At 46.5% G+C, this 21,391-nt stretch overlaps 1 protein-coding gene across 2 annotated transcripts; it reads left to right on the forward strand.

Annotated features, from left to right (window-relative positions):
- Positions 1-3,613: 3,613 nt before the first annotated feature.
- LAYN (layilin) lies at positions 3,614-20,239 on the forward strand. 2 transcript variants are annotated; one of them, XM_059720006.1, is made up of 9 exons: positions 3,614-3,717; positions 5,947-6,244; positions 8,990-9,147; positions 9,675-9,713; positions 10,089-10,145; positions 11,007-11,090; positions 12,651-12,753; positions 14,396-15,768; positions 17,153-20,239. In XM_059720006.1, exons 1-8 carry the CDS (start codon positions 3,618-3,620, stop codon positions 14,751-14,753), a joined length of 1,197 nt encoding a protein of 398 aa, XP_059575989.1. In that variant the 5' UTR covers positions 3,614-3,617; the 3' UTR covers positions 14,754-15,768; positions 17,153-20,239. The 2 variants fall into 2 exon arrangements, with proteins under 2 accessions (XP_059575989.1, XP_059575990.1); XM_059720007.1 differs by lacking the exon at positions 9,675-9,713.
- Positions 20,240-21,391: the final 1,152 nt, after the last annotated feature.

The raw sequence follows: 21,391 nt of genomic DNA on the forward strand, positions 1-21,391 counted from the left end.
TCAAGCATCTTTTGGCTTGGAAATATTAATTCTCAGCTTTAATTTGCCCAGTACTTGAACAGGAAAGGAGAAGAGAAACCCAGCTGTTGCAGGAAGCAAATCTGAAGGTTGCGTTAGGAAGTACCAATCCATCTGCGTCAGTGCTGAGCTAAGCCCTGACAGTTTCTGGTCATGAAACGTCCTATATGGAAGCGTGAACATCAGAAATAAAGAAGAGGACGGCGCTTGCATGCCACAGAGCTGGGCTTGGTAGAAAAACCTGAACAGAACAGATGCAAACTGAAAACGTTAGATGCACACAATAGAGAAACATGACTCGAAATTGCTGAAAAGGCCCTGGCTATGCGAGTCTTCAGTATTCTGTGACTATTGCTAGGGCATGCAATTAATGACTTATCCAAGGGGTTTTCATTCCTCTGAGCCTTGCTAGTCAGCTTCCATGGATCACTTGTCTACTGAAGCCTGATAGATTTTTTTTTTTAATTAAATAAATCTGACAATGTCTGTCAGCTCTGAATTCACTCCAAACCTAAAGGAACAAATAGCTTCAGCTATGCTACATAATATCTTATTTAAGCAGATGCTAGGTAAAGAGGAGGAGCACACAGATAATGAATGCACTCATGAGAATTAGGTAAGTAGTTGTTAGGGAAGTTTGGATAACAATATGTTTACCCCCACCCCCCAAGATCTGTTATAAGGCGGATATTACATGAGATATTCATATACACACATTTCTTCATAGCTCCAAAAATTGATGAGTGCTGCAGCACCTGTTGCCATTTTTGTGTCCAAATCAGCAGAATTTTAATGATAATTTCTGCTACTGCAGTGCAATCTTGAGTCTCGGATCTGGTTTGGGAGGGGCTCTGAGTGAGCAGCGCAGTATACATTCACTTGAATAATTTAAGGAAAAATGACTTGAAAATGCTGACACTTCATGCAATGGAGATGGGGATATTTTTAACTTTCCCTCTTGGAGCCCTTACAGAGCAACTTCCAGGAAACTACTACAGAGACTGTAAAGGAATAGCTTGCTAGAATTTATTTTACCTCTAATGTGAAAATATCCAACATCTTCCAATGAAGTGAAGGCTTGTCTTTGGTTTCTTGAAACGCTATAATTATTTCAGTGACTTTGTTGCTCACAAAAATCATCTGCAACAGAATTGCCTTGGGTGTGTCAAAATGTGTTTCAAAGAGCACGTGCACTAAGGGAGCCTCACAGAAGAGAGGCTTTGGCTGGCTTGCCTGATTGCGGGGTCAGAGCCCAGGTAGTGGCATTTTAAATGCTCTGCTTTTTCATATGCTTGGAGTCATTGGAAAAAAATTATACTGGTTAAAAGATTTGAGGTGGTTAGAGGCTTATGCTGTTTCAGTGACACCTCTTGCTTTAAGGATTTTTAAAGGATCTTGAAAGTTCAAGGGATTTAAGGGATTTTTCAAAAAAATCCATTCAATTAAATGCAGAACCCTCTGCCCTTCAAAACCGTTCTAACTACTGTAGAGACCCCAGTCCTGGGAAAAACATAAGCCCGTGAAATCTAGAAAATAGCTCATGTGAGTGAAGTTGCACCATGTGCGCTTAGGTGTTTGCTGGATTTGGGTTCATTTAGCAAGAGGCAGGAAATGCACAAGTGGAGGTTTTTCAAAGCACATTCACTCTGCTGCATTTTGTATCTTGTATCATTTTATGGCATATATTTGATGTCCATAAAATTATACAGCCTGTGAGCAGTAGTGTTCACACAGCTGGGACCCTGGCTTCTGCATTTTCTGACTCCTGGCGAGTCCAAGCCTGAAGCTTTCATGTTCTGTAAAGACTTTTTTTTTAATTAAATGCTTCAATTTGAGAAAGCTTCTCTGTCTGGCCTCACACAAAGGAACCCACGGAGCCTGCTTTCTACTTCCAGTCTTTGTTAAAATCAGCTCCTTTTCTCTTTTAACAAAGTCACCCCCCTTCTTTTCTGGGTCAAGAAGGGAGCAGACCTCCTGCAACCCCCTTAGGCTGGTCCCCTGCGCTTCCCTTTGAAGGGCTGTTGGTTGTAGTCGTGGTGGTCTAAGGACACAGGCAGACGAGGTTCTTTGGGTAGATCTTTTATTAGACCAACTAAACAGTTGGAATGCTCTTATATTCCTCCCTAGTTATTTGTCCAAGTTTCCACTTCTTATAAGCTTCCTTTTTGTGATTTAGCTTAAAGGGCACAGTGTGGGGCTGCGATTCAGGTAACCTGCGCTCTCTGCTCTGCGAGGTGAGCCCAGGCAAGTCATTTCCCCTCTCTGTGCTGCAGCATTTGTCCCCATAAATGAGGGGGAGTGACAGGCTTTGAGTGAAACCTGCTGTAGGAAGCCTGCTTTTTGCTGTCACACTGCTCCCGAGTGAAGGTGGGGATGGGGCTTGCTGCTGTTTGAAAGCACCACCTCTCTTGGAAGCCCATTCCAGGAATCACAAAGTTTGGGAATCACAAGGTGAAGTGTGACTTGAAAGCTTGCAAAGAACATTTTTTTTGCAGCTATTTACTTGGCCTAATAAAAAGGGATCACATCACTGCTCCAACTAATTTACTTGGCCTAATAAAAAGGGATCACACCACTGCTCCAACTATTTAGTTGGTTTAATAGAAAGAGATCACATCACTGCTCCAGTTGATCTAATAAAAAATAGATCATATCATTGCTCCAACTATTGAGTTGGTCTGATAAAAGGGGCTCACATCTCCCCAAAGAGCCTGCTTTCTACTGTCACACTGCTCTCCAGTGAAGGTGGGAACGGGGCTCACCGCTGTTTGGGAATCACAAAGTGAAGTGTGACTTGAAAGCTTGCGAAGAACAACTTTTGCAGCTATTTACTTTGTCTAATAAACAGAGATCACACCACTGCTCCAACTATTTAGTTGGTTTAATAGAAAGAGATCACATCACTGCTCCAGTTGATCTAATAAAAAGAGATTGTATCATTGCTCTGACTATTGAGTTGGTCTGATAAAAAAAAAATCGCATCATTGCTCCAACTATTTAGTTGGTCTAATGAAAAGGGATAGCCTCATTGCTCCAGTTGATGTAATAAAAAGAGATCGTATCATTGCTCCGACTGTTGAGTTGGTTTGATTAAAAAAAAATTGCATCATTGCTCCAACTATCGAGTTGGTCTAATAGAAAGAGATCACATCACTGCTCCAGTTGATCTAATAAAAAGAGATTGTATCATTGCTCCAACTATTGATTTGGTGTGATTAAAAAAAAAAATCGTATCGTTGCTCTAACTATTGGTTGGAGAAATTAGTTGGTCCGCTAGAAGAGATCGCATCATTGTTGCAGCTGAGTTGGTCTAATGCGAAGGGCTCGCATCCTTGTTCCTACGAGTGAGTCGGTGTGATAAAAAGGCGCACATCGCTGCTCCAGCGCGTGAGTCGGTGTGCTAGAAGGCGCTGGCACGTTTGCAGGGAGCGGCCCCGTGCCCGGAGCAGGTGCGGGGCGGAGCGGGGCCGGGCCGGGCCGGGCGGGGCGGCGGGCGCTCCTCCCCCGGGCGGGCGCTCCGGGCTGGGGCCGGGGCGGCAGTGCAGTGCAGTGCAGTGCGGTGCGGGGCGGTGCGGTGCGGGGCAGTGCTGTGCGGGGCCATGGGGCCGGGGCGGCTGCTGGCGGCGGCCGCGCTGTGCGCCGCGCTGCTGGGCTGCGGCCGTGTGCGGGGCCGGGCCGGCGGGGCCAGGCTGCTGAGCGGTGAGTCCGCCCCGCGCGCGCAGCCCTTGCTCCTGCTGCCTCCCGAGGCACCCGCGCGGCTCTGCGGCCGAAGCGGATATCTTTGATCTAGACCAACTTAAAAAAAGTTGGGAAAATGTTTTGAGCAAGACCCCTTGGTCAGGCTGAGGACGTCTCTGGAGTCGCCGCGCGCTCCTCCTGGATGGACACCGTCCTCCGCGGTTTCACTTGGCAGCTCCGGGGGCTGCAAGGAAGACAGCGGGTCCTAAATACTCCTGACGGTAGCCTAAGGGCGATGCCAGAGCGCGGGTGGTCCGGCGAGGGTTTCTTAGGGTGATGTTTTGTAATGGGGTAAAGGTAGCCAGGCCGTCGAGCGCTAAGCAAGGTGCAGGTAACCGGGGTTTGTTACCTGCATGCAGGATCTGCAGCGCGGCAGGTGTGCAAGTGGAGTGCGCGGTGCAGCCTGCACGCTGGTGCCCCGCTCCCTCGAATATGTGATAGTGATAATGCATGCACCTCGAGCCCTTTCGGGACTCCGCCGGGAGTTCGGAGCAGCGAGCTCCAGAGACCTGTTACAGCGCGTGGAAGAAATGTATTTTCTGCCCTTGCATTTTAACCGGTTGTCTCCCCTCCTGTATTCGGAGAGCCATACATTTTGGGGAGTTGGGCTGGTGGCAGCTCCGTGACCTGTGGACTCTGAGCCTTGTCCGCAGCTCATTGAAGTTTTGGGTCCAGCGCTTTGCAGGTGGTGAGAAGGCAAGGATTCAGTCTGGGGGGAAACCAAGCAAAGGACTGTTGTTTCATATTGACGAACATTGGGGATGGAGCATCTCTCCATTGCCTAATCGATAACTCGCCGCACAGCGAAGTCACTATTTGGACAGCTAACTTGTAGGGACATCTGGGAAGTGATCGGCTGCATTCGATCTTTCCTTAGCTAAAAGCAATGGCAAGTTGGCCGCCCAGACTCAAATGTTCTGCCAGTTTGTGGGAATAGCTGGGTAATTAGGAACTGATGCTATTCCTATACAATTCCTGCAGATTGATAACGATTTGCTATCTGTATTTCCCCTGTTGCTTTCCTGACAGCAGCGGACCTGTTCCTCAGAGGAGGTAGAGTATCTTGTCTTTTCCACCAATGCTGCATGCCTAGGAAACTGTCAGTTGAAAATGCAGTCTGTGTAGAGACACGCTTTTAAATGAAGCTTTTATAGCACCCACCAGTGTAACTGCTTTGGGACATGCGCTACAGTTTTAAACATCCTGCTCTTTATTGGATTTAAATCTCCAATGCAGAAAGCATTTCAGTTCTCATTATAGTAGTGGTCCAGCTGAAGGGTGTAGGGTTGGGAAAAGGCAGGCAGGCATTTTTTAGAAACGTTGGATTATGATGCAGAAGTTAAGAGCAACCCATCCTTGATACATTTCTATTTACACTACCATTGCTGCTTTTTCTTCTGCGACTGCTAAATGTTTTTCCCCTAGCTTACCAGGTTGTGTATATCACATGCTCGAGAAGAAATATTTGTTCTGTAAAACAACATGCTTTGTTTCCACTGTTTAAATATGTTGGAATGTTTGGTTATGAAATGTTCGAGGACACCATTTATAGCCTAAGCGTGTCTGCTCACTTTGATCTGCACTTTCCTTCTTTTACAATCAAAATAAGCCTCGCTGCTCCATGCATGAGCAAGACGTTGGCTTGTGGCCATCTGAAAACAGTCGCTGTTTACTTCCTCAGAAGTGAACGGCACCGCAGTCTGCAACAGTCTGACCACGTCAGACAGCATGTGTATGCGTCCAGCTCTCCAAACCTATTCTGCACCTCTCAGGAGGTAAATAATTATTATTCCTGGGCCTGCAACTCTCTTGGTGAGTTTTTAACCAGTTACCTTCTTATCAAATGGCACATAATGCAGCGTCTCTCTCTTTTGTAAAAAGATTTTGGACCACATTTGCTCACTGACCAGGCATTCCCTCTGTGTAGGGAAGTGCAAAAGGTCTTGTATTGCAGAAAGCACCTGGTAAAGCAGGGGAGTCCCGCATCTGAGAAAGCAGTGCTGTGCAGACCGGTCTAGACTAGGGTGTGCAGTAAGCAAAGTCTGAAAATACCCAATGTTGCCTCATTTATGTGGAGGAGGAGGAACGAGAGATTTTTATACAAACTGCTGCAGTGTGCAAATCTCACCCGGCGTGAGAACGGACGGTATCTGCTTGCTCTCTGTAACTAGCTTATTTTCCTCTCTGCAGGACAGACAGTTTGCCGGGGTGGAACTCAGCGCCCCTGCTACAAGATAGTGTACTTCCATGACGCCTCGCGGAGGATCAGCTTTGCCGAAGCTGATCAGGCCTGCAGAAGGGACGGTGGGCACCTCGTTAGCATTGAATCAGAAGCGGAGCAGAAACTGATTGAAAAATTTATTGAGGGGCTCTTGGCTTCGGATGGAGACTTCTGGATAGGCCTGAGGAGGAAAGGGGAAGACCTGGATAACAGCACAGACTGTCAGGACCTGTACGCATGGTCTGATGGCAGCTCGTCCGGATTTCGGTAATGGTAGTAGTCTTCTGTGCGCTGCTTCTGTGTTGAGCCCCAGAGCGCTACGGGGAAGCACAGCTCACCAAATCCAGGACGAGGCCATGTCGCTGCCCTAGCGCACCAATAAACACACCTAAGGTGCGCGCTAGGGGCTGTGCTGTGTTGTCTTATCGCCCCTCACTGCCAGGATCTGGAGCGTGCCAAGGGGGAGTGAGCGAGGAGGCATTGCTGGGCTCAGCACAGAGGCAGTACAGGCATGCCCTGGCGGCATTAAAGTCCTATCCGAAACATGTACAAAGTGGTGTTTGACCCTAAGCAGCAGGACCCCTGTGCTCCCTTGCACGATAGGGGTCACACCCTCTGATTACAGCAAAAGAGAACAGGGCTTGAGAAATACAGAATTCATGGAGATCCTTACAGGGCTTGGTAGGTTTTTTTGCCTTGAAGCAAGGGGGTCCCTGAATATTTCTGCAATTATGCCCTTGTAATACCGTGCTACAGAACACGATCCGGATACATTCCTAGCTTCCAAACACTGTTTAGTTATTATCGAACCAGTGTGTTTAGCCTTAAAAGCCAAGCCTGCCTGTAAGGCCCAGCTTTCTAGGAGATCAGCAAGAATGAACCCATCAGCAGTTTGCGTTTTCTGGGTATAGAGAGAGAATAATTTATACTCCAAGTGCTGCCAGACCCCTGAAAGCCTAAGCAACAGGAGGCCAATACTGCAGTGAATTTGCTTGTTCAAGAAAGTTTTGCCAAAGAGGCAGTTACTGCAGAACTGCTAATTAAAGTTACTTTAAAAAAAAAAAAAAAAAAGTGAACGCATGGGAACTATTCCCTTCATTATCTGGCAAGTTTTGCAGCATTTGCAGTGATCGAATCATCTACTTCATTAAATAGCCCAACAGTAATTAAATATTTTACGGCATCACTTAACTGCGTATATATGGCAAAGTCTTAATCGGAGTTCTTCCGTGTGCATTAAAATACCCTGTCGATTAGTGCAAGATCGATAAGCCACAGTAAGGGAAAGGGCCTGCTCTTTTTTTCTCGACTTCTTAGGATGAGTTTGAGAGAGTGGAGGAAAAGCAGATGTTGGTATCTTCCAGCAAGCGGAGGGGAGCGTGGTGCATGTGCATATTGAGATCAAAGTGAGGCGAATCGTTGGAGAAAATGCTCATCCTTTAGGTCGCAGCAAAGCCAGATGTGAAGAGAACCGGCCTGTACGGCTCCCCTGTGAACTGCAGGTCAAGAGATGGACCGATCTGTGGCTGCAACTTGTGTGCAGCTTCTGTCCTGAGCTGCAAAGAGACCCTGTCTCGGGGATCGTTCCCCTGTACCCTCTCTGGTCCGAATCCCTGAATGTAGATGGTGGCAGTTTGGGGCTAGATCCCCTGCAGTTACGAATGGGCAGTGCTCAGTTGACTTTGGTTGCAGGAGCTGAGCTCTGCCAACTTATTACCAGGGGATGTGGCCCAACGTGGTAGATCGACACTTTTTTTTTCTCAAGTAACTAGCATCTCCTCTATAAAATCACCGTTTGTATTAGAACGCTGGGATCCACGTACCTTGTTTTTTTCCATCGAGAAACCTGTAATACAACAAGCAAAGTTGCATGTGCTGGAAACCAGAATTGGAAAGAATGCTTTATAATGAATGCAAGCCTTTTGGTTTGACATCTGTCCAGTAGTTTCCCTTGTGAAATAATCTGACAGATCTGGAATTGTTTCTGTCCTAGGGGCCAGGTTTCCACATGTGCCAGCTCCTTTCTCCCTTACTCGCAGTGAGTGAGACTGAGGTAAACTCTGACTGATTCTGTATATTTTTAGGACAAAAGAGATTGAGGCCAGCGAGCGTAAATCACTGTGGCTACGAGACTTGCCTAATGTCTCTTAGGAGCCCTTAGATACTGAACTCTTGAACGAGCATTTTGCCAAAGTCCAGCTATATAAAGTTAAAAGTTTTACTCTTCTAACAGTGTAAGCGCTAAAATGCCTGCACAGTAATTGGTACATAATGGAGGTGCTAAATAACAAAGGAAGGTTGCCAGTGCTCTATTTGGAAGGCGCTGTCCTTTTTCCAGCCGCAGTATTTTGTTATTACTGGAAAAAGCCTCGCTTGCAAGACGGGTTTTTCATTTTTGTGCATTTCTAGCCAGGGGAAAAGAGATTCTGCATCAGCTTTTTCACTTCCTTGGAAAATGGAAGTTAAAATCATGTAGGCAATGAAGATTTACGATCTCTGGCCTTAGCTGTTTTGGCCCTAAAATTGCAGTAAACCTTGAGTTTACCTCGGTCTTACTGCGAGTAAGGGAGTGAGATGCTCAGCCCACATTGGATTCCCCTGGGCTTTAGTACCTAACTCCCTTATGTCCTTTGACCTCCCCTTCTCTTCCAGCTTTGAGATCTCTAAGTGGTATTCAAATACTCTCTTGACAGCAAAAGGTCATTTTGTTAACCAGCTCAGCTTCAGAGCTCCCGTCCTGTGAAAATCTCCTTTCCCAGCTGGAAAGGACCTCAAGAGATCATCTGGTCCAACCAAGGATCGAACCTGCAAGTTTGGTGCGAAACAAAGCTGTGAAACAACACGCCGTTCCTATTATTAGCATTAGCATGTCTCCAGCTGATGAGAGCATGCACGTCAAACCGTATACAGCTCTAGTTGTGCTGTCACTGCTGCTCAGGGTCCTATGCTACATGATCCAGGTTTGTAGGGAGCCGCATCCTATCTGACGCAATGTTTGGTTGGTTTTCCTAGGAACTGGTATGAAGATGAGCCCTCCTGCGGGAGCGAAATCTGCGTCGTGATGTATCACCAGCCCTCTGCCCCACCCGGTGTCGGAGGTCCGTATATGTTTCAGTGGAACGATGACCGATGCAACATGAAGAATAACTTCATTTGCAAATATTCTCTTGGTAATGAGCTACTCCACGTTGTGTAAAAATGTCTGTATTCTTGTTCCCAAGGGAGGGCATATTCTGACCAGATGACATTGTCCCAGCTTGTCTCCTCAGTACAGGGAGACAAATGCATTTACATGAATAAAGTCCTTTAAACAGGAGGGTCTCAATACTGCCTTAGTTAGTGGCCTTGTGAGAATGGACAGACCTAGAGACTCCAAGAGATTGTCAAAGGACTTTGTAAATGTTCAGAGTCTTTTATGGGCTCCCAAGCGAGGTGGTGCTCTCCCCTACCTTGGGGGTCTTCAAGAGGAGGCTAGACATGCACCTGGCTGGGATCATCTAACACAGCGCTCTTTCCTGCCCAGGGCAGGGGGTCGGACTTGATGATCAACTGAGATCCCTTCTGACCCAAACATCTATGAACTGTGGCCTGAGGGGAGAGCACGCCTTTACAAAGGCCAACACAAGGTTCTCTCGCTGCATTTGCTAGACTGGGTGATTCTAGTCAAGCATGTAAACGTGTATTGTTTTTTCTTTAGAAAAGCCCACAAGTGCCCCGGAAGAGGACTTTCATGAGGGTAAGTCCCAGACACTTGTGTTTGGGGCAGGGAATTGGTAAAAATATTCACTTCCATTCCTAAATGCACAGATCTCGATAGACTGAAAAGCCACTGCACAGAGAGGGTTTCCTTCTTTTAGCATTTCCTTCTGGTTGGCTCCTAAAGCCCATAGGCAGCAGCCTGGCTTGGCATGGTGTTGGTGCTGGATTTGGAGCCCGTTGCCATGCTGTGGAGCTCGCATCCAAAGAAGAAAAGATGAAAACATCCTGCTTGCAGATGGCAGTGTCTGAATCCTTTATTCTCCTTTCTTTCTGACAACTCCTTGAGTTTCTCCAGTACTTAATGATTATATACAATATTAACCATGGTCTTTTACCTTGTGTGTTGGCATAGGGTCTCTGAAACCAACTTCCCCAGAAGAACTGATCGAAGAGGAGGCTCATGTAAAAGGTAGGCAGCACGTTCCATGGCTAGTCGTACCCTCTCCCTGTAGACATGCCTGCAGCTTCCACTGACCTTGAACATTGAGCTGCGTATTCAGGTATCTAACCACGAATGTAGAAGTCTGAATCTAGACACCCACGACTGAAAACTTTGTCTGGCGTCTTCACAGCTTCAGACTTAAACTGGTGGTTGCGGCTGCCAGACAAGTCGATGCCAAAGCTGTACAAAGTCGTTTGGACCTGCAAGTATGACCTTTAAATTAGTGATTTGCATTTGAAAGGTCAAAGGCATCAAGTTGGTGCTAGTGGACTGACTTCATCCCTCTTGCTGTGTGAGGGGAGAAGAGGATTGAAGTTGGATGTACTGAAAGTTCAAACATTAGCCTGCCTGTTGCTGAGTAGAGGCAGAAGGAAATGTGTTGCTTGGTCATTAACAATACTCTGAAATTCCTTCTGATGGATGCTGGGACCTTTCAGAAGACACCATGTCTCGTTCCTTAGATCCATCATTACTTTCACAAGATTAGACTGAGTGAAATCACACCCAGTTGTCCAACTCTGGGAATATATCTAACAAATTTAGGGCATTTACAGTTTGGCTTAAATACTGCCATTTCCCCTTCCTGTTATCTCACACATCCTGCTGGAAGACAGGTTCTCCCTCTTCAGTACTGCTGACATAGCTTGTACTAAATATATTTGGGGACTAGACCGATCATGATTCTGACCCAGTCAAGAAATTCCTATGTCCCAGTATTCATGCAAAAAGGAAAAATTAGGTTCCTTTATTCCCAGCTGAGAGATTAATATATCCTCCAGTACTTAATAAATATTACAATACAATATTAACCAAGATCTTTTATCCCAGATGTTGTCATAGGATCCCTGAAACCAACATCCCCAGGAGAACCGATTAAGGAGGAGGCTAACGTAACACTTAAAGAAGCCAAAGGTAGGCAGCACGTTCAATGGCTAGTCGTACCCTCTCCCTGTAGACATGCCTGCAACTTGCACTGACGTTGAATGTTGAGCTGCATATTTGGGTATCTAACCATGAACATAAAAGTCTGAATCAAGACATCCATGATGGAAAATTTTGGTCAGCATGTTTACAGCTCCAAACCTAAACTGGTTGTTGTGGTTATTGTCTCTAGTGGGTTATAGAATAGAGAAAATCCCACACAATTTACTGATTCGTTTTGATGCACTGGCTGGGGGAGTAGTTAGCTGATTGAACGATTACACAATGATTACACACTTAATTCATACAACACAATTTTATTTTAAAACTCTTTGCTACGCATATAACACTGCTTAGCTTTAAGAAACGCCACAAACATTAAGAACACAATAATTACATATATCAGAAACAATGCTCCAAATGCACTTCCTTCCCAAACAATGCTACAAGAATTAGTATTACAAAAACAACTACAATTACAACTAAAAGTTAAATTTGAATCAATACTATTATTTTTCATAATACACTTACAATCCTAGAATTCCGAGAAGCCAAATACCAAAATATGGTTTCATTCCTCAGTAGTACAATTTAATGGGTTGGCCTCAGTAGTACGGTTCAATGGGCTCACCTCAGCAATACAATTCAATGAGCTGGCCTCAATACTGATAGGACTAAGTTCCCTTCTTTCAGTCCCTTTCGGGTGCTCTGCAGCTTCAGCGTGAACTAAGAGATTTGTGTTCACGGAGAGGGTGGTTCAGGTGATCAGTCTGATCCGGCCTACACTTGCGATTCTTCCTTTGTTGTTCTGCAAGTAAAGTCACCTCCAAATTGGGACAGTAACTTACAGTTTTTATTGAGCGAGCTGCCGTCAATGGGCTCCTCTACTCAAGCCTGTCACTACTCCTAAATTTGGGCTCGGATCTTACTCAACAGATTCTTTTGCCTTTGTTGAGCATTTTAAATTACCTTTGGGAAACTTCCATATCACTGCAAATACCCCTCTCTTACCAATCTGGTCAAAAGGCCCCAGGGTTTGATCTCTCGGAACCCAGGACATTTGCTCTCTTTGTAAAAGACTTCTAAAGATAAAATTTAAATTAAGACTTTAAACAAAGTCAGGACCTTTTGCACGTAGTCCCAAAACTATGAGCTAGATAAGGAGATAAATCTTATCTTCTTCCTGAAACTGGCTAATGGGCAACCATTACAAACATTCAAACTATTTCATTCAATATGACAGTTATGTAATATATAATAATTAATACAGTAGTATAGTTAATATAATAACATACAGTAATTAATATATCTCATATTCATGTAGCTCAGTTTGGTCTGACTCACTATGCCTGAGATGAGAGATCGTTCTATAGGTGAACTGTCACTGTGAGATGAGGGATAGCTGCCGATAGCTCTGAGTAGGACTGGGGATTTTTTTCTAGCTTTAAGCAGCACTGCCTTAGACACCTGTTGATGTCTCTGTAATACTCTGTGCATGCAAAATGCATTGCAACCTGGATAAAAGTTGTAATTTCATATTTTTCCCTCCAGAACCTGTTTTGAGTCTTGCCTATATCTTAATCCCCAGCATCCCTCTGCTCCTCCTCCTGATGGTCGTTACAGCCATCTTCTGTTTTTGGCTTTTCGCAAAGAGGCAAGTGACATTGTTGAGCAAAAAATGAACCTTTGTGTCTTGTCTGGCCCAAGAGTCCTTTTTGCAGTTAGCTGCAGACTTTACAAGCAAACCCTATCAGTGCGAGCAAGACAGTTCAGAAATGTGCAGCTTGTCTGCATAACGCCTACAAAAGCAGTATGGGCTTTGCGTGTTGCAGTGTTGATATAGTAAACCTGTTAGTTTATTCAGATTATAACCATGCAGTATTTCTGGCATCGCATAAACATGTATATAAAATGATAGTTTGGGAGTTTCTCCCTAGAATTACCAAATATTATTTGTCCAGATTGTACCCATAGCATTTTATTTTCTTGTGTCTTCTCTTTGCCTTCCCCACACAACTGCACAGAGTCACTCTACCCTTATCACTGCTCAGTCTTTAAATCAAGATGAGGACTGTACTTAAATTAAAACGTTATGCAGAAGGTGCACATGGGACTCCCAAAACAACATCCACTGTTTTCCCAGTGGTGTTACTGAATGAGATGAAAACAGCTAAAGGCTTCTTGTGTTGCTACTTACTGTTAATGTGTGTAATGCTATATCTTTTACTGAGATTGTATTTAAACTCTGCCTCCTACCCTAGTCCACTCACAGGAGATGCCAGGCTATTCTTTGTTGAAGAGCAGGGAATTGTAAGTCGATCATTCAAACATGGGCCACAATGTTAGTGAATGAAACTGTTCACTGGCCCATGTAAAAATGTCCTGTTCCTACTGGCCAGGTAAGATGACGTGACCCACACTGAAATTAGTACCCATATCAGCAGAAACAAAGGAGTGAATGGGCCTCAGAGACCTGTTTCTTTTCAGACTCGAGATGAAAAGAGAGGAACAGAGAATACAGTTAAAGCACTGTTTGCTCCATGGACCAACTGCTGCATCAGGGAGTTTTTAGGAGGAAACTGGGCAAGGCTGTTGGGGTGTGGGGGTGTGGGGGGGCATTCAAATATGAGGGCAGATTAAATGGATGAGCAAAAGAGTAGGAAAAGGAAACAGGAGTGGGAAGTAGTTGATTTCCACAACTCCTTGCATTCATGGATCTTACCAAGTTGTGTGAATGAAGATGCTCTTAGACTGCCCTAACGGTGTTTGACTGGTCAGCACCTGGCACCCCATTTCAGACCAACTAGAGATTTGGGGGGATTTGTTGAGTGGGAGAGTGGGTAGTCACATGCTCAGATAGTTCAGCACCTTGGCCAGCACCCAGCTGCTGCAATACCCATGGGCACCCGATGAGCTCATGCCATCGGTATCCTCCTTCCTGGTGCTGCTAATAGAGATGTAGATCCAGAGCAGGATCCCATCGTGTTGGAGCTGAAACCTGATTCCTCACAGTCCCGTTTCTCTCTTGTCCCACTCATGTGAGGTCAGAATGGGTAAGTCCTATGAGCATAGTATGATAGGGAAATGATCAGACCAGTAATGCCCTTGTTGCAGCCACAAATAAGAAATGATGTGTCCTTGACTCCAGGCTGATAGTGGTAACAGTCCTGACATGCCACCATTGAGCATATAGTTAGAGATGTGCAATACTGTTCTGTGACCTGTCCCTTAGAGGAACAGATAAGGAACTGTCTTTTTTTTTTTCTTTCCCCCCCCCTCCCTCCTCCTTCACTAAGGAGACAAGACCGAGTAGACGCAAGTCCAAAGGAGCAGGATGTCTGGCTCTCTCCCCAAAGGCCAAACAGTCCCAATCTGGAGATTTACAGTGTAATTAAGAAACAAACAGAAGCAGATCTGGCTGGAACCAGGCCTGACACTAAGATTTCCTCCTTCCGTTCGCCCGGAGACAATATGCTGGATAACCTCTCTGGCGATTATGAGAACGTGGCTGTGAACACTTCTGAGAGCGGCTTTGTGACATTGGCCAGTACTGAGAGTGGCTTTGTGACCAACGAGATCTATGAGCTGTGCAGTGACCGGGTGGGGAGAAGCAAGGAGTCGACCTGGGTAGAAAATGAAATATATGGTTACTAAGAGACTGGAAACCCTTGGATGTGGATGATGCAGCAAATAAAAATCAGAGTTATGCAGTGATAATGGGCATGAAAGAGCATCCTACTTTCAGTTCCTCCTTCTGCTCTCTCCTTCCTTTTTCTAGGGACACAACTTTTTTTAAACAGTCAAACTCAACGCATCTGTCTCGCTTTGCATCCAACGCCCTGTTTGAGACCTAAAACAGTCTTTCAGAGTTTTGGTTGCTTTTTCTGTTGGACGTACAAATTTCCTGAGCTCCAGACCTGAAGTTTTTCTATGTGTTTGCAATGGAAAACACAATCCATATCCCATTTTTGTATGGTTTAAACGGACCTCCCCCTAAGGAAGTTGTATGTCACTTGCTGAGCCATCCTTGCTTTCTCACAGCTGCTCCTGAGACTGCTGCTGTGTTCAGAGTTCATCATTGTTTCCACTGCAACGGTGGTGTAGCGAGAGAGTTTCCCTGCTGGCTGGTTTGCAGCCCTGACACTCAGGCACTTGTATGGGACTTGATAGTGTAGCCTGTGCTCCATTCCCTCCCTCCTAGTTTCATGCAACCTGAGACATCTCAGACCTAGCACTTACCAGTGTGCCAGGCTTAATCTTTTGAAGTAGCCAGAGAAATGAATCATTTTAAAAGTCTCAGCAGATGCTCTGGATTCGTACAGCTGATCCTTCCACTTCTCTTATTCTTCTGGCAAGACAATGGCAAAGCGAGGATGCAAGAAACACCTTCTCATTGCTGCATATGAGGAAAGAGTCATTGCAAAGCATGTTTAAATGGCCTTAGAAGATATAGCAACTGGGGTGGAGGGCAGTGTCGAGTCTGTGTCATCCCTGGACGTCCAGAGATATGTAACATGCCCTCCGTGACCAGCTAACACCTGGTTCCTGTAGATTAAATGTCCTGTTGCTGTCATATCCTAGATTCCCCCTTCTGCCAGGGAGCTGTCCTGGGCTACATGAAGACTGTCCGGGGCCGCTCATCTCAGCATGAGCGGGCTTACAAGACAAGGTGAGGGAATGAAATCGGACTCAAAAATCTCATTGTGAAGTGTAACGTGGCACTGTGCAGTAATTGGTGGCAGGAACAGCTCTGTTGACCAGTTGCCAGAGTAGCCATAGCTACCCATACACTGGGGTTAGAGATACGTCAGGGAGAGAAGACAGGCCCAGGTTGGGTGTTTGCTTCTGGGCTCGAAGGCGATGGTATGGGTCCATTTTTTGTTTAAATTCCATCTTTGGAGCAGCTTTTCTGCCCTAATAGCAATGTTTCCTGACCTGTTTCCAGGCTTTGAATTCGGCATCCAATCATACCTTTCTGGATTTCTTAATTCCCCGAAACTTTCTTTTCAGAAACCATTTGGTTAAATTCAGCAAAAATTTGCCTCGCCATAGAGATCTGAACCTACCCTTAAATACTGGCAGTGAACTTCACTGCTGCCCCATGTTCAATCGCACATTTTCTCCATGTCAATAGAAATTGGACACACGACGATCTCTCTTTTCATTAGAATATCTTCTGGTTGTGGAGATGCCCCCTGCCTCCCATTCTTGCACTCAGCTCAGTATAACAGTGTCCAGTGCAGCATATTTTTGTGATCTTGCGCTTTATTCAGAGCATAAACTGTACATGTAAAATTCACAAGGAGCTTGTTGGTCTAATAGAGATTCACATGCTCAAGAAAAGAGGCCTGCAGTCCTGACTGGACCAGCTGAATCCATTGCACTTGGAGTGGATGGGATGCTGCTTCCGCAACAGGGCAAGAGGGTCATGGGTTAGACAGGCAAGGGGCAGACCTTACCTTGGCAGGAAACTTCACCAGACCTGGGGGATGATCCAAGCTGTGAGTTTGGTTCTGCCTGTTATGGCCGTGAACTTCTTCCACATTGGCATCTGGGGCTGCCATGTGCTTCCCTTTCGATTCCAGTCCAGCTTTTTATTCAGTGAAAATATATGCTGAAGTCCCTGTATGTAAGGGAAAGCACCAGATGTTTCTGTGAGGCAGGGCTTTGACTGAACCACATGCAGAGAAGAAGGTGAATCCAGTCCCAAGAGACCAAGTAAAGATTTCGGGCTGGATTTGCATTTCTGCCAGAGCTCATTCTTATGTAAAGGGTCACGGATGTCAGGAGATGACCTGGTGCAAGGCCCCTTTACACAGCTGCATTGCACATGCGAATGTGGCCCAAGCTATATGCCAGCAAGCCCCGAATGTGGAGACAGGAGAGACCAGGGTTAGCCAACCTCCGTTACCAAAAGCTGGAAGTAAACGAGTGAAACGAGACGGTCATTCATGTACAGCAATGAATTTATCACTGCTTGACTCTGGGATGGGTAGGGCCATCACACTTGGCTGCTTTCCTTATCGTTGTCTCTGTTTCTCCATTGTTTGCAGAGAGTTTCGTGGGGTTTCTAAGCATATGGAGGAACTCCAGGGCACACCCAGTCCAGAGAGATGGTGCGAGGGGGCCTGCCAAGAGTCTGCAAGAAGTCACCCCAGACTGGAGTTTGCATCCAAATCTTCGCCAAACCATATTGGGATCTGCGCGTGAATATAAAGGAGCCATGGCAGGTCTGTGGTTGGGCTGCATTCCCACCTGGAGCAGTGAAGGGACTCACATTGCACAGTTGAGCCATAGAGATGTGTGGCAAGAGACCTTTGTTGCTGTGTTAAGCTCTGAAACAGGCGATGAGATGATAAGCAGAGATGTCTGGAACCTATTTTAGTCAGCACCCGGTATGTTCTGACACCTTTTGAAGCACAATGCGAGACAGCCCTTGAATCACGGGAATGAGATTTAGGTCTCGCAATGGAGGGACACCCCTCACACACGCCTCCCCCACCACACTCATATCCCTTCACTTTTAGCATCTCGTCTCCTCTTTTTTGTCCGGATGGATAATGCAAATCCAATAGTCATGTGGGTGGCTCCCTTTCATGAGATGGAGCATCAGGCAGCCTTTCTTGGAAACTGCTGAAAGCAAGACCGACAGCGTGCAAACCTTGTGGGTCTGTCAGCAAGCGGGTTTGCTGAGAACGGCTGGCCTGTGACGTTGAATTTGTGACAGCTCAGAAGGGTAGGGACCAAGGAATCACTTTTGTTTCCTGTGCATCCTTAAGAGGTAGTGTCAGCCCTGAAGCAAGCTCTGTTCCACGTGCTGGCAGAGGGGCATCTTCCTAAATACCAGCTCATTTCTAGCAGCCAGGTGTTATCACGCTAGCCAGTCCCGTACAGCAACCTTAGCTATAGCTGTTGGGTGAGGTGTGCTCTGCTGAGAAGCCCATGAGTAAAGCAGGGTGGGACCAGGGAGAGCGCACTGATGATTTGGGTTTACTATTAACTGGCTTGCTGTTTAGGGTTCGAGCACCTGTTTTCTGTTTGTGGGGTTTGTGCATAGTCACGATGTGTGGATCGGTAAGCAAGATCTTGTGTGCTCCATAGGAAACATGAGCTAAACCATGTGGCAAGGTCCCTGCACTGCATGTTAGGGCTGCAGAGAGGCGCTCCAGTGTCAAAGCCAGACTCCTGAAAACTAAGATTGCTACTGAATTAAACTTAGAAATACATATGCTCCGAGCAGCATCCCCTCCCCCAGGTACCGGATACTCGATTCGGTTTCTTCGGGGCTGGCCCCACTGTGCGTAGTCGGAGGACTGCAGAGGGGCGGTTTTTATTGGACTTGCCTGTCTAGAAGAGTTGGCAGCAGGACGCTGGAGCCAGGCCAGGTGTTTAGGCTGCTAGGCAGCTGAGAGAGGCAGTTTGGGTTTGGGAGATCAGTGTCTGAGCTGGATGCAGAAGTAATGGCCATTAATGAAGTGCTTAATGGTGTCACTGAGATGTGCATAATGTGGAATACGTTGCTGACACCCCGGCAAGACGGTAAGACACGGTTCAGTCTGCAGCTGTTGTTTCAGGCCATGCAGACTTGAGCAGACACAGCACTGCCCTGGCGTGCACTCCATTCACCTTCAGTTTTCCTTGCTGTCTCAACTGCATGGAGATGTTTAGACTTTACATGGGAGTGTGGATTCAGAACACATCCCTGCAGCATGGGGCAGCTCCCGTGGCTTTGGAGACAGGGAGAGGAGCATTACTAGGAACGCCGTGGCTTCTTAGAAGTCAGCCAGACTTCTGGATGAGGTGAGCCCTGCTATTAACACTCCAGCTGGGAGCGTGTTCGTTGGGCCGGTTTCCAGAACATATGGCTGCCCGCTGGGAGCTCTTGCATTCGTTCCGTCCAAGTGTGTCTAGCGAGCAGGCTGCCGCAGCGTAGGGTTAGGTCATTCTGACTCTCGTGGTGTCTCCTCTCAGTCCTGGAGGCTTGAGCTGCTTGTTTTACGTTCTCGTGTCCAGTTCCTGAGAGGAGTCCACTGCACTTTGTCTCGGCTCCGCACAAATGGTTATCTTATTCCAGACATGGAGCTGATTCCTAAACATGGCATGGGGCACATCGTCATGAGATGTTCGCTGCAGAGCTGCCTCGTGCGTTCTGCAGTAAACATCTCAGCGTCTACACGTTCAGTCCTATTAGGCTGCAGTAAACTAATAAACTCAGCATCATGTAGTGCTTGTAAATACAAGTACTACCCTTCTCCGGAGTTTTTGCATGTGCAGCAACACAGGTGTAGGCACAGACCCAGCTGGCTGGGGCATGAGGGTGCTTCAGTACAGGGCTGCCTGCTGGCTAGCCTCATGCTGGAGCACCCACATACCGCTGCCAGCTCCTCCGGAGCACGTTGAGCCAGGATGCAGGCAGCCCTGGGTTGGCAGGTTGATCCCCTGGCCCCCTGCCAGCTAGGGCTGATCTGCCCCAGCTCAATGTACTGCCATCCCAGGTGCACATGCAATTGCAACATCCAAGAGTAATAAACTCATGGAAGTTTATTGCTTTGGGTTAACTGCAAATGTAGAGGCTCCCATTGAGTTTGAATGTTCTCAACTGGTCGAACAGCAAGGTTGGGGTGTCAGATAGCAGCTCCTCGGTATGGAGCTGGATGCTGTCTATCCAAGGGAGGGGGAGGAAGGTCTAGTGCTAACAGTGTTATCATGGAACTAGAAACACAGCGTCCGAATCCCCTCTTTGCCACAGTCTGATCTGGGCAAGTCTCTTAATCTATCTGAGCCTGGTATCTCTAGCACATCCTTACCTCACACACAGGGGTTTTGTGAAGCTGAACGCATTAAAGATTATGAGATGCTCAGAAACTGGGTGCCGGGGGCCATGTAATGGCCCAGCCTGTTAATTGTGTTGTCCACGCAAGCTTTGAGAACATCTGGAAGCCTGCTGAAAGTCAGTCATTACATTAAGTTTTGGCCGGGAGTCTGACTGCACACGTGGTTGGGTTGAGCAATGTTTGTGCCTGCCACTACTCAAAGCAAGCGATGTTTCTTATTTATAAGCTGTTGGATCTCGTTCGTCCTTTTTGAAATGCAATAAAAAATGGTGAAATGCCTATTTATGCATAAAAGCCAAGGCCTGATATTCTGCACTGGTTGCAGTTCCATTGAGTTCTTGCATAATTTCAATGTAGCATATAAGCCAGTGTCTTTCTCTCGCTCCGTGCAATATGTGTCTTCCCTGATGAAGCTTCTGACAGCTGAACCCAGAAGGATGGGTGCTGGAAAGCAGGTGCTGAGTGATGGTTTCACTGCCAGTAGATACGGTTAGACCGGAGTCTCCAAAATCATGGAGACAGCCTGGGCTTTTCCAGTGACTCTCAGGTGAGAATTACTTAACAGCCTTCTCTCATCCAGGAATGCCTTATGACCGTCATTCATTTCCCAGACGACTGTTACTAATTAGGAGTCTGTGCTAGTGTCACGGGGAGAGGCTTCCCCTGGTGAGAGGGATTAATTAAGAAGATTTCCCTTGTTCCTAATAGTCTGCACATGCTGTACAGTAGGGGTGTTGTGGGAGTCTGCTGCCAGATTCCTGGCACAGTGACCATTATACCATAGAAGAGCGGTTTTCAACCCCGGAGTGTCCACAGACTATGTTTAAGAGGTCTGCAAAAGATGACTGTGATTAATCCAAGGTATGTGAATACCTGCACTTACAATTCAGAGGGGTCCATGCCTCCATTCGAAATGTTTTCAACCTGAAAAAAGGTTGAAAACCACTGCCCTAGATCCACAGAAAACTAGCAGGCTGACGCAGCACAGATGCTACGGTGCGGTGACTGCAGCTGGAAAACTTCTGAACAGTCTGAAAACTGCACCTACCCTATACCCGGTTTGCACTTAGAAGCCTCTTGGGGACCTGGATGTCAGGTCATTGATCCACTGAGATTGAAACCAGGCAAGAGAAGGGGAGAGAGGAACAAGGTGGGAAGAGTTGCTAACTGGGTATTTACAGCTCCCCAGGTAAGTCTCCCTGGCTGCGTGAGGACAAGCTAAATAACCCACGTGTTACATTTGGCAATGGAATGAGACCGACTGCGAGGGGTCCAAAATGTCTTCTGCAGCTGACAAAGTTTGTGCAAAGTTTGTTTTTTCTCCTATATGAAAAAACCCCCCAAAAAGAGAAAAATCCCCAAACATGGAATTGAAGCAAAACCCATTTGCAGAAGCCACCAGGAAGCAAAGATGTGCCAAGGGTTTGGCAGAAGGTGTTTATGTGGGAGAAAAAAAAC

The sequence above is a fragment of the Alligator mississippiensis genome, chromosome 16, assembly GCF_030867095.1.
Source record: "Alligator mississippiensis isolate rAllMis1 chromosome 16, rAllMis1, whole genome shotgun sequence".
NCBI classification, from domain to species: domain Eukaryota; kingdom Metazoa; phylum Chordata; order Crocodylia; family Alligatoridae; genus Alligator; species Alligator mississippiensis.